Below are 14,153 nucleotides of genomic sequence, written 5' to 3'. Positions count from 1 at the left end.
TCCGATCGCAGGGTGGGGTGCCCCCAGGAATCACGAGTAGCCATTCTTGATGTAACAGCAAGAGGTAGCTTTTATTAACGAGATCCCTATTAGCGGGATCCCGGGTCAATACGTATTCCACACAGGAGACAGAGGAATCGACCCTGAGCCTCCAGACTCGGGGGTTTATATAGGGGAGGTTAGGGGCATTCGCGAGGTTACACATGATTGGTCATTTCAAATGGTGCACAGTTACTTTCGGCGCGAAATTACATCAGCAAGGAGTACGTGCTCTCTAGCAGCTCGGCAGCGCAGGTAGGGTGGCTCATCTCACTCAGGGGGGTGAAGGAAGGGGAGGGGGTGGCTACAGATGGTCAATGTCCTTGGGGCTGATAGCTGGTTTGGCAAGTCCTATCTCTGGCTCTCCCTCAGGCACGTCTGGCCCTGCACATCCGGACTCTGACAATGAGTAACCTTTTTAAAACTCTAGTTCTACACAAGACATTGAGTAAATCTGCATCTGTCCTAAATACTTAGCTGGCTCCCTTCTTCTTCTACTCTAACCCCCCTTTCCTTGGGGTTTGAAGAAATTATAAGTGAAACAAGGTATCACAATGATAAAGATGTAGAATTTACAGAAACAACTTAATAGCTAGATTTTATTTAAGAATAGATATTTTAGTATGAAATTTACTTTTAGTAATTGCATAGAATTACCCATCAATCTAGACATCCCATGAAGTACTATTCAATCTTGTGAATATGGCTGGGCAGGGTTCTTTGAGAAGTTAAAAATATTTTGTTTTAGTGAAACATAAGAAACCATTTGCTTACATTTTTAAATTGCATGTAAGAAAGTTTATATGTAGTAGATTTGAGTCAGTTTGATTTGATTCATCTATGCTATTAAAATATGAATTCCCACAGGCTGTGGTATCATATGCACATGCCTATAATCCCATCTAGCTGGAAGCAAGATGAATAGTAGTTCTCAGGTATTTAGCAAGTTTAAAAATAGTCTGAGCTACAGGAGGCCATCTCTCTCTCTCTCTCTCTCTCTCTCTCTCTCTCTCTCTCTCTCTCTCTCTCTCTCTCTCTCTTTCTCTCTCTCTCTCTCACACACGTGTGTGTGTACATGTATATAGATATAGATGGTATAGATAGATATAGATGTAAATATGGAGGGGGGACCTAAATATAAGAACATACAAGAGTAGTAAAATGAAGGCAATAGAATGGAGAGAACTGAATGGGTGTCTAATTGACAGAAATAAAACAATACAATCTTAGAATCTCCTAGTTAAAAGCTATACTGAAACAAATAATTTTTAACTTAAATATGTGCCATTTGTAGAAATACACGGAAATGGGGATACATGGAGCACATGATTTCTCCCCACAATTCTAAATCTAATACAAACTTTATGCCCTTTAAATTCTTATATCCAGCAAAAAAACCCTACATAGGATATTTAACGAGACAGGTCACTCTTACCAATGATATTTCTGGAGTTTAATTTTATAAGAAATTTTTGGAATTATCACTTTACTTTGAGACAAAACTTTTTAGGATGTAATCAGCACACATAAGTTCAGAATTGATCTTCCTGTTTTAATACAGAAATAATTAAGTAATACAGAAGTGAAAGTACTCCCTATATAAGTACTGTAAAATCACAGTTGAGACAAAAGGCTAGGTTCAGATGCACAGGGCTGGAAACCATTTACATTTGCAAGAACTCAGCAAGAGAGCTAGTGGGGAGCCCTCTCCTTGAGTTTTCATTTGATCTAAAGGAATTTGTGGTTTGCTCCTTTATTGGAGAAATCATTTTTTTTTGCTTTGTGATTTAAACAAAATTCCAAGCGTTGAATACATCATTGCTTTTTATTGGTATGTTTTAAATCCTCCTTCTATTACCATTTTCTCCTATCACAGAACAAAAAGTTCCCAAACAGATAAAAGCTATTACAGCAGAAAAGACAGGTAAAGACATTCTTTTTTGTTTGTTTGGTTGGTTGGTTTTTTTTGTTTGTTTGTTTGGTTGGTTGGTTTTTTTTTTTTTGTTTTTTGTTCTTTTCTCCATCTTTATTAAATTGGTTAGTTCTTGTTTACATTTCAATTGTTATTACCTTTCCCGGTTTTATTATCTTCTTTATATCAGTTTCTGTGTCTAGATATACAGATGTGTGCATGAAGTATGTGTAATTTTTTATTTTAAAAATTTGAAATTAAAATATACCATGTTTCCTCTTTTTTTTCCTTTCCTCTGACCTCTCGTATGCCCCTACCATTCGTATTCATGACTTCTTTTTATTTATTATTGCTGCTGACACTTTTAAGTGCTGATTGTTGAATGCTGATAGCTTGATATTGGATGAGCAATAGGAGGCTCATTACTGAGAGTAATTTGTTCTCTCTCATGATTCATTAGTGGCTAGTACTTCTTAATCCATGGCCGGTGACACTGAGACTTCCTTCGTGAACATGAGTGTGTCTGTTTTGTTAGTGTTCAGTGCTTTTTTGGTCAGCCAGACTGCAGAATTATTACAGGGGAATCATGTACACTTTAACACCATAAATTCTAAAATTTTGAGTTATTGTGAATAATTTCAAAATAATTTTCATTGAAGGTAATAAAAGTGACAACATTATTTTTCAGAATGTGATTGACAAACTTACATGTAATGTATTAGAAAATCCATTATACATATTCATAATTACATTATCATATATTCTAACTTGGTCTTTCATTTTATTTAATTTTCTCATTAATGAATTTATTCATTTTACATCCCAACATCATCCCCCTTCACAATACCCCCCACCAGATCCTACTCCCTATCCCTCTCTCCTCTGTAAAGGGGGAGACCCCTGGGTATCAAATCACATTTTCTCAATTCTTGAAATTGAAGAGAACTAGATCAGTAAAATAGCCAACAAGTTAGCATTTTTAGCATACAAGCCAGATGATTCTATACTATTTCCCAATACCCATAAAAATGAGGAGAGAATTGACTTCCAAAAGTTGTGCTTTGACCTCTGACCTCCATAATATACATAATTGATTGCTATCTATTGCATATCAGTCTCTGTCTGTCTGTCTATCTATCTATCTATCTATCTATCTATCTATCTATCTATCTATCTATCTCTAGCTGCCTATCTACCTTTATGTGTATCTCTCCCTCTCTCTCTCTCTCTTTCTCTCTCTCTCCCTCCCTCCCTTTCTCCCTCCCTCCTTCCCTCGCCCCTCTCTCTCTGTCTCTGTCTCTCTCTCTGTCTCTCTGCATGTGTGTATGTGTATGTGTGTGTGTGTGTGTGTGTGAGAGAGAGAGAGAGAGAGAGAGAGAGAGAGAGAGAGAGAGAGAATATGGATGAGTGAGTAACATACAAACAGAGGTAAGAACAGGCACATACAGTAATATAAATACATTTTTAAAAGAAAATAAAATCAAAGAAGTTGCAGCTCTATGCTGCTTATAAATCATATCACATGATTTGTTTCAGGAAAGTTCCTCAGAGAATTGTGTTGTTATGTATATTTAAAGATCTGCCTTAAGGACAGATTATGAGAACATGTTCCCATTATTTCTTTTGTGAAAAAAGAGTAATTCAGACTTTTTTCTGTTTTGGAAACTTTACCAAGAATAGAAACAAAACTTAGGTGTCTTGTTCTGAGCTGATTTCTTGAACCCCTTATAGTTCCTTTTTTCTGAAGCCTAGAGAAAAAGTTTTACCACTTTGACTACTCAACCATGTTTTCTTACTCATAATTGTCCTAAAATAAAACATCTATGCAGCATGTTTTTTTTTTCTGTAACTGAGGTAGTGACATAGGTATATTGAGGTGATTCAAATATTTTATGGAAAAAAACAAGGGGAAATAGCCCATATAAATTATAGGTTTTCATGAGACCCATATGAATATTTGGATTTGTTTCTTCCTATCACTGAGTAAATTCATGTGTCACCTTTTAATTTTCACAGTGGTGTGATAGTACATGCCCTACCTTGAAGTATCTTGTGAATATTTAAGGATTCCACAAACTATTTCAGCATACTTATACTCTGAATATACAGATTGTTGTAGGTGTTCTGTGCATTTCATACCTTTAATCCGTTTTTACTAAGTATTATGATTAAGCTGAAAAAAATTTTAAACAAACAGCATATATGTGTGTATATGAAAAACTTTTCCTGCGCTGGGAATGATCAGTAGGCTGTGTTCTTTTCCATTTTCCACAGTCAAGCTCTAAGCCAGCAGATAAAATAGTTAACTAACTCCAATTTTAACAATTTGCCTGGGTTTTTGTTTGTTTTCAGAATAGCCTGTAACTAAATTACATGTATATGTGATAAATTCAAGTCGATTTGTGACTTTGATTCAACTTCCTTATGTTTCACTATTAATCAATGATCCATAATATTTGTGTGGAAGAAAAGTCTGGAGGTTTATCAGTATTATTAATATTAAACAGGTAAGCTCATACAGTTAATCAAATACCTAAGAAATCTGGTAAATGTTTATAGTGAATGGCAAGGGGAAATTAAATGAGCGATTGTGTTTTTGACTATACTTACTAAACTTTATGTTTTAAGCTCCACTGCATATTTTAGCACTTAGAAAAACCACAAATTTACCATTTTGCCATTCATCTACTAGAATAGTGAGATTTCCTTCAGAGTTGATCTACAGAACTTCAGAGATCAACTTTTACAGTTTGCAATGATGGATACTTTGAAAGGTGCTGTTGGAACTCAGGAGGAATACAACCATGCTTACACAAAAAATAAACAAGTCTAATACTCTATCAAAGTTATGATTCTGCTTCTCAGGGAGATGCCTCTGTAAGGCACAAACTGAGATGAAGTCATAACCTATGTCTAACCACTGAGAAAAAGCTAAATGACAAGACATGAAGACAGATGTGACAGAAAATATAGGAAGCCATGTTGGTGGCTCAGTAGATCGGGTGTGAGTTTACGGAAGCTAATTAGGACACAAAGAGACCTGACACTCTTGACACATATGCTTGCATGTACATGTCAAAAAATTGTCACTTTAAAAGGACACTTTTGAAGTACTGTCCTTGGTATATCTTACATTTGAATACTGACATCTACATTTTAGTTTGTATGGATACATAACATAATATTTAAGTAAATTCAATTGATGGAACTCCATTCTTATAAAGGTATCAAATTTAGTTTACAATTATGCTCACATCATATAGTTTCTCGCACATTTCCATAAACTTCGATGCTGGGTACATGATGTTGGAATAAATTTCCAATAATTCCAGGAAACCTCTAAATTCAAGAATGAAGGAAAGGAAAGGCAGATACATGCAGATATAGATTGGCAACACCCAAGGCTAACTCTGAAAGTCATTAGTGCGAACTTATGTCTGCTCTGCTCCACTTTCTGTTTAGTTTCCAAATGTTCTCACTTCCCTCCAAAATATCCCACCATGATATTCTGGAATTCTGCGCTTTATGAAGGGAGATTTAAAAACATAAACAGTATTACTCTAGATATTTTCAAAGCGCTTAGAAAGGTATCTTAGGCTCACAAATTTCGGTTCCATTTGCCAAATCCTGGAACCAGTTGAGCCTCAGCTGTGATGCTTCTGACTAGACCTGGAGATGCACAGGGATGTGCAGGATATGGAATATGATGGACTCCAAGGTACGGAACAGCTAGGTTACATTTGAAAAGACAAGAGTAAATGTTCTGAATTAAATTTTTCTGAAATGGAAGGAAGGAAAGTGGAAAACAGAAAGGTCAGATGGGGAATAAAAGATTGACAGGTGCTTTGCCTTCCAAAAGGCAACCTTCACCATAAAAGTAGCTGCTCTTCAAATTCTCTTTGTCATCTTGCATTCTTTTTATTTTTAAGGACAAAAATCTTTTTTTAAAAAATTGTGTTGTTTTATTTATGCTTTTCCCAGTTTCCTGTCTATAAATCACAATTTCCCCTTCCCGCCCCTTCTATAAGGGTGGGCCTCGACCCATCCAACCACCCCTTCCCACCTCACCACCCTGATATTCCCCTACACTGGGATGTCCAGCCTTGGCAGGACCAAGAGCTTCTCCTCCCATTAGTCCCCAAAAAAGCCATCCTCTGCTACATGTGCAGCTAGAACCATGGGTCTGTCCATGTGTACTCTTTGGATGGTGGTTTACTCCTGGGAGCTCTGGGTGGTTGGTATTGTTGTTCTTATAAGATTGCAAACCTGTTCACCTCCTTCAATCCTTTTTCTAACTCCTCCAATGAGAACCCCATTCTCAGTTCAATGGTTAGTTGCAAGCATCCGCTTCTGTACTTGTCATGCTCAGGCAGAGCCTTTCAGGAGACAGCTATATCAGGCTCCTGTCAGCATGCACTTCTTGGCTTCATCAATATGGTCTGGGTTTGGTGCTGTATATGGGCTGGATCCCCTGGTGGGGCAGGCTCTGAATGTCCATTCCTTCTGTCTCTCCTCCAAACTTTGACTCCATATCTCCTCCTATGAATATTTTTGTTCCCCCCTCCTAAGGACTGAAGCTTCTGCACTTTAGTCTTCCTTCTTCTTGAACTTCTTGTGGTTTTGGGTTGTATCTTGGGTAATCCAAGATTTTTGGTCTTCTTGTATTCTTAAACTCTTGGTTATAAAGAGAACAAGAAACCTGACACACTGATTTTCAGCTGCCTACAGAAGACATCTTTGGAATCCCAGAGAATGATCCTATACCTGTTTTTAATATCTTCTATGACAATACACTTCTGTGTGACAAGTTGCATAGAAATGGTTGCAGGAGCATGCATCTTGTGCAAGTGAAAACCATCTGCTGACACTCTCTCTGCTCCAAGATTATTTATATCTCCTGTGAATTTTCAATTTTTTTCTCTAGAAAAAGCTGAACGCCAAGAAAAATACCATCCATCTATAAAAACAGGTATTTTGGGTCTTTTTGGCTTGCATGCTATCTTTGTTCATTATGTTTATTAAACCTGACCATAAAAACATCAAGATGGCATTTTTTGTTTGTTTATCAGTACTGTTAAGTTTTGGGTTTTGCAATATAATCTGTCTTATCTGATAACAGAGCTCTGGTGTTAGAGGCAATCAAATGATTACCAAAGCATGCTGCATAGTGCAGAGATGCTAGCAACCTGTATTTGTTTTCATGATATACAAGTTCATTCTATAATTTTGGGGATTTGGCAAGGTCATCTCATTATCAAGGTCATGTCATTATTACAAATGAATGACATTTATCATTCTCATGGCTTAGAATGCTATTATATGGCTTTAGAATATTATTTAAAACTACACATGTTAAATGTGACTGACTAAACTTCAGCAAGAATTATTATTATATTATTATTATTTATTATTATTATTATTAATTTTTATAGTCCAGTTGTTATCTCCCTCCTGGTCCACCCTTTTAAAATAAATTCATCGATGTATGTAACAATTAGCTTATTATTTCATAATTTTACTTAATTTCATGATATGAACTATTCGTAAGGGTCAAATGATGATAAAGGATGATAACTGAAAAGGCATTTTTCTATATAAACAATTACCATAAAAGACCCCAAATCATAATGAAGTATCATTTTAAATAAAGCTTACATTTTAAACTGAATAATACTTTAGTCAATACTTTCAGAATATATGCCGTATTGAAGGAGGAAATGTACATAGAAAGTGAAGATTTTCATCTACTATATATCTATTCTTCCTGACATTTTGTGTCACTTTTCATTATTATTTGAGAGAATTCAAATTGTTAGTGAATATTAGTGCCTTCCCAGAAAGAAAATGACTGAACGTTTGCAGATGAAGAGAAAAACCAAGAAGTTCAACACTCCCAAGTTCTATACCATTTCTATGGGAACCTGTTGGAAAATAGTTTAAAGATTTATGAAATATTCCTCTATTACTTACTTTAATATATCCTTATTTTTCCAACTTTAGCTCTAAGAGCAAAATAGAAAATATAGATTTAACATGTTAAATATAAGTGGGACTTTTTTACTTATCTTTTTTTTTAGATAAGTCTAAGCCATCTTCAAATAAGTCTATCACTCAGAACTTTAAGAATATGAGATAATGAGATGACTCATTGAGTAAATGTACTTTTGCATAAGGTCTTGTGACATGAATCCCCTGGACCCAGTCAAAGGTAGACAAAAAGCACTGAGTCTACAATGTTGTCCTCTGATCTCCATCTAAGTGCACATAATCACACACATACGCACACACACACACGCACACACACACACACACACACACACACACGCACACACACATCATTCTTATACTACTAGGTAATAATTTTAAAAAGAACATTTTATTGTGAGATTTTAATTTTACAATGTCCATTAGTGATAAAGTAAATTTCAGAGTTAAGTTTATTAATATAAAGACTATTTATACTATTATGAAATAACAGACTTTGATTGACAACGGATACCAATAAGTTCTAATTCTTAACCCCTATTGTTATGCTTAGAGGACTATATTAGGATATGTGGGGAATGCTTAAAATATTCCTTCAACATGACTATGTGGCTAACACATTTTTAAAGGAAGAATACCAGTAGAAAACAAATAATGTGTAGCAGAAAAGGTTAGTAATACTGTGTTCTTCCAGAAAACTCAGGTTTTATTCCAGCACTTGAATGGTAACATGACAGCAATAGATGTTGATTTAGGGCATTGTCTACCTTGTTATATGGTAATTACCTTTAGATCTTTTTATATATGTATATCTTTAAAGAAGCTTGTATTATAGTAGGCTTCCATAGGACTCTTCAAATGGTCCATAGTTTTAGCTGTCCATCACTATATTTTATCCATTAATCTTCTGTTACCTCCTCTCCATTTAATTCTTCTGTTTCAGGCCCTCTGTCATAATCTATACAAACTCTGTACTCTGCTTCCCTTCCTCAGAGGCTCCGACCATCCCTACTAATCTCATAATCCATATGTGCACTCCGTGGTTTATGGATTCTACTCTCCTAATTCAAGACTTAACAGCTAACACCCACATAAAAGGATACAGACCATATTTGTCTTTTGGGGTCTATATTACCTCACTTAGAATTTATTCTAGCTCCATCCATTTACCTAAAAATATCACAATTTTTGACAGCTTAGGAATATTCTATTGTATGCATATACCACATTGTCTTCATCCTTTGGAGGACATATAGTTTGTTTCCAATCTCTGGATATTATTAATAAAGCAGTAATAAACATGGATGAGCAGTTTTCTCTGTAGTAGGATGTATCCTCTTGGGGGTAGCTGCATTTTAATGTAGATCTAGTCTCAGCTTCTTTAGGAATTGCCATACTGATTTCCATAGTAGGTGTAAAAATTTGTACTCCTGCCAGCAATAAATGGGTGTTCCCTTTACCCATGTCTTCACCACCTTGAGCTGCCACTTGTATATTGATTTTGTCACTCTGGCATGAGATATCATTTGATTTATCTTGGCTACCTTTATTATGTTCCATAACTTTCAATATGCTGTGGAATCAGACCCATCCATTCAATTCTAAATTGAATTATACATATGCAATTGTATGTATATATGTTTATTTCAATTGTAACAAGTTTTACATTTCTATCATGAGCAATTTTTCATTCAGTAGAGAATTGTTCAGTTTCCATGAGTATATAAATCTTTTGTAGTTTGTGTCATTGTTGATACCCAGCTTTAATCCTTGGATGTCAAATAGAATTCAAGATGTTATTTTAATTTTCTTGTATCCGTTGAAGCTTGCTTTGTGTCTGAGTTTGTGGTCAATTTGGGAAAAATTTCACATTGAGTACTGCTGAGGAGAAAATATATCCTTTAATGTCCACATAAAATGTTCCATAAAATTTTGGGGGTTTTGACATCATTTAACTCCAGCCTTTCTGTGCTCAGATTTTTTTTTATGGATGACCTGACTATTAGCAAGACTGACATACTCAAGTCACCAGCAATCACTGTGTTAGGGTCAATATATGATATTAGCTGTAGTAGTGTTTCATTTATGAACTAGAATGACCTCGTATTTGGTGCATATATGTTTAGAACTGCAATATTTTCTTGGTAGATATTTTCTTTGATAAGTTTGTACTGTATTTTCCTACCTCTTTTGATCAATTTTGGGTTCCCAGGTAGAGATTCCTTTCAGGTATTAGTTGCTTACACAAATAGATCTAGTGAGGAGGAATGTTGACTCTGTAACAAGGATCTAGATACTACAGAAGGAATGTAGGCAGAGAGGAAATGCATTTTAAATATTTGAAATACCAAATACTGATTGCTTCCAAGACAGTGTTATGACATTCTTTAAAATTGCAGCTATGGTTTCTTCTGAAGAGATCAAGTGCCAACTTTAAACATTAAATATTGCCTTTGCTTTGGAGAAAATTGTTGCCATATTGAGCTTATATTATCACTAGTGATATAAAGAATACTGCCAAAATAAAGGGTTTCATGTTAGAAGAGAATGCTTGCCATATGAAAACACTATTTTGTTTATGAAACATTATTCACTTACTAAAGTCATTATTACAAAATCTTTTACTTCCTCTAAAAATAGAGAAGTAGCTCCCAGAATTTTGTAGATTGATTGCTAAATATATATTTTCTATAAATTAACGTTTTAAAGGTACGTTTTATAGTTTAAGAAGTTTATTTTTCAGTAAACATTGATTTTCTAATGTAAGTTTTAAGGATAAGAAAATGTACTGAGTAACATTTAGAATATTATTAGTCTGAGAATTAACTGAAGGAGAAAAAAGACAAAGACTGATTAAGCAATGTTCCAACTAAAGGTAAATGTCATTTTATATCACTAGGAATTAAGTCAGTGGCTGCTACACTTTTCACTGCCTTTTATAAATCCCCATTTATTGCCGATGGCACAGAATCTTATATATAGTGATTTAATAAAAGTTGTTGAATAATTCATGCATCTAAGAGATCAAGTTAAATATTGATACAGCAGAGTTTTATGGTTTATATTGTAATTTATGTGGTTTGGAATTTATTTGTATGGTATTGAGTGTTTTCAAACTGCTTCATACCATCAGTCCACTTTACAGTAGATGCCTCATCCCAGTTTATAAGTAGCGATTATTAGAATATTTCACTGTCACATTGAGCATTTTGTCTATCGTGATTTAATAAGAATATCTGAGAATAAAGTTCAGTGATCTACTGAAATAAGTATTATTATCTTCTATCTTTCTCTTTTTTAACATTTCTTTTCTTCTAAAGAGGGAAAACCAGAAGTCACAGACTCAGGTAAATATTTCATCTCTGGAATAAATACTGAATTGTGGAAAACAGTTTTAACCTGGGTCTTTCTATAACTGTGTAGCAATGGCAGGCATAAAGTTGCCCAAATATTCAAATTCTCAGTGTCCTCAAAGGCAGACAAGCACAAGGCTTCCCAAACCCACTTAAGAGTGGGTGAAAAACACACTTCATATTCCCTGCCATATTTAGTTGGCCTCGTTATTTCTCTGTCTTCTCTATACACATTCTAAAGAAAACCACCAGTCAATCAAAACCCGGACTTGCTAATCTACTTCCACAGCTTACTCATTCATGCCACATATGATTTCATTCACATTAGAGAAACTCGCTATTTAGTGACAATGAAAATTTAGATTTCTTTCTATTTTTATTTTGAATTCCTCTTAACATCATAGTCTTTTTTTTTCAAAATACATATGAAAAAAGGCAAGGGAATTAAACACACAGGTAGCTAAATATAAACAGCACAGTTATCATATGCAGAATGTCCCTGTGTACCTTAAAATGGCTCAGCCATGATCACCTACCCTTTACATGTGTTCATGTCTCAGCTTCACCCTCCAAGAGCAAATGAGAACAGTATGTCTCATATGCTGATTACATCAAGTTGGGATTTTTTTCTTCCTAGGGAAGAAGAAAATTGAAAAACCTGAAAAGGAAAGTAAAGGTAAGCGTAGCAAATTTATACATGTATGTCTTATGAAAAATAAGCAAAAGAATAAGAACTATGTATGAAAAAACAGATGCTGACATTATAGCATAGATCAGTTTCAGTTCCACATTCAACTACTATAGGCTTCACATGATTGCTATTAAGTATCAAGGTATTAGAAATTTATAACCTGAAGCAAACTGTAACTATTAGTGATAAATGAATTTCATACATATGACTATTGAATTGTGGGTATTGATGGCACAGACTACATTACCAAATTTAAGATATATAAAAAGAGGCATTTATGTAAGATAATACATTTTTTACTAGATTTTGAAGCCCAAATTATTTGAGTCATAATTTATTCCTATATCTCTAAATAAAATATAATATTTGCATGATGAATGAACTGTTTTGATTAAAAGAAGCCACTGGTGACTATGTATTGATGGCATTGTCAAGAGATTAAGGATTGAAAGATCGGTTGTGGAAAAAAAGCATTTGTTTATGTTGCCACTAGTGGACAATCTGAAAACTGCATGACAGTCTCATTCATCTTTAAAATTAGGTTTATGTTAGTAAGCTATTTAAGATCGCACATTTAGGGGTGGTTTTATATAATAAGTTAGAAAACATACAGAGGCCTTAATTGTGTAAAAAAAATACTAGACCAGAAAAAAACCACGATTACTACTACTACTGCTAATAATAATAATAGTAATAATAATAATAGTAATAATATAATAACAGGTTTGTTCATTCAAATTTGGATGATCATGATGACTTGTGATCCGTGCTTACTAAGCCTCAAAATCACTGTAATTTTTTATAATAATAAACCAACCCTTTTGCTACATTTATGTTTGTTCATTATTAATGCAATAAAAAATTAAACTGAAATCTACCTTAAGAAACTAGTTATAACTTTGCAATTATTTCATTTTATGTTTAAAACAAGACAATCATTTTAATGCAAAGTTATTTTAAAGTTTCATTTTTTTCTGAGATTCATTTTTTAATGTATGTTTTTAACAAACAGTTCCACCAAAACAAGAAAATCTTCAGGTGCGCAATGTGACTAGAGGTAAGCTTGAACTTTATTAATATTTATATTCTGTGTTGTTATGGAAACTCATATGATACTCAACACTATCACTAGCAATGCTAATATCTTTTAAAAAGAGGTTTTGTAAATATGACTTTCTGCTAATAAACTAGAGAGAGACTCAAACGAAAAAAGTCTAGTGGAAAGAATGTTTCAACAAAATATTATAAAATATGGAGAAATATTATGAGTTATTACAGTGAGTGAAATATTTTATCATGCTGGAAGAGTGGAATTTCCTATTACAAAAAGCATGAGCTGCATAACTATTTTCACAACTTATAAACCTATAATATTTTAAAACAATTTCAACTAATATTTATTTTATTTGTGAGTAAAGAAAATTAGTATGGTGCAAATCGTGCAAGTATTTTATTTATAAATTGACTTTTAGAACCAATTTAACCTAGCAATAAACTGTAAATGCCAGCATGCAAATGGAAGATTGTTGCCTTTAAAAGAAAGTTAAGTGTTTGACTGATATAACAAAATGACAAATAAACTTTATTAATGGATTAGGTACTAAGGGTGACATAATTTCAAGCCAGCTCAACTAAGATGGTGGAGAAGCAAAACCAAAGCCCACGATTTCACTATGTAATAAACATGTAAATCCTCATTGAGAGGAAAGCAAGCCCTGTCTTTCAGATTCTCTCTGTTGCTTATTGCAGCATCTATGCTCAAAAGGTAGAATGTCCCTAGATGAACCATTTTGCCGTGTACTTATTAATATCCAGTATAGAATCCAGTATTGAAGAATTGTTAATTTGCAAAGCATAGCTTCAAGTCACAGTGGTCTGAGAAAATACAATGATGGTTCATTTTACCACGACCTCCACTTCTTCTGCAGGCTCTGTCTTCTTCACCATGCCAGTAACTTTAAAGTAAAAGAATTATTAGTGAAGAATTTTAAGTTACTTAATTATGTGATTTTTTTCTGTTGAAGGCATTTAGCCGCAAAAATCCTCAAAACATGTCTCCTAACTCAAATTAGTTGCATCAAAAATTAGACTTTTTAGTTCTTAATTCTTCAGTATGAACTCTACAGATCTCAAAGTGTATCAGTGCAATGCAGGTTCTGTTAAAATTATGATT

General features: G+C 34.0%; 1 protein-coding gene across 21 annotated transcripts in view; it reads left to right on the top strand.

Moving 5' to 3' along the window:
- Trdn (triadin) overlaps nt 1–14,153 on the top strand; it is a 450,291-nt gene that overhangs the window by 408,625 nt on the left and 27,513 nt on the right. For all 21 annotated transcript variants that reach the window (XM_087585490.1, XM_087585476.1, XM_087585483.1 and 18 more), the window contains 5 exon segments: nt 1,916–1,963; nt 6,876–6,920; nt 11,257–11,283; nt 11,927–11,965; nt 12,993–13,037. In XM_087585490.1, the coding sequence (XP_087441616.1) occupies nt 1,916–1,963; nt 6,876–6,920; nt 11,257–11,283; nt 11,927–11,965; nt 12,993–13,037 (204 nt within the window).

The sequence above is a fragment of the Rattus norvegicus genome, chromosome 1 (assembly GCF_021556685.1).
Source record: "Rattus norvegicus strain SHRSP/BbbUtx chromosome 1, alternate assembly SHRSP_T2T, whole genome shotgun sequence".
NCBI lineage: Eukaryota > Metazoa > Chordata > Mammalia > Rodentia > Muridae > Rattus > Rattus norvegicus.
Note: the sequence above shows the minus strand (reverse complement) of the source record. Positions and strands in the feature narration are given on the sequence as shown.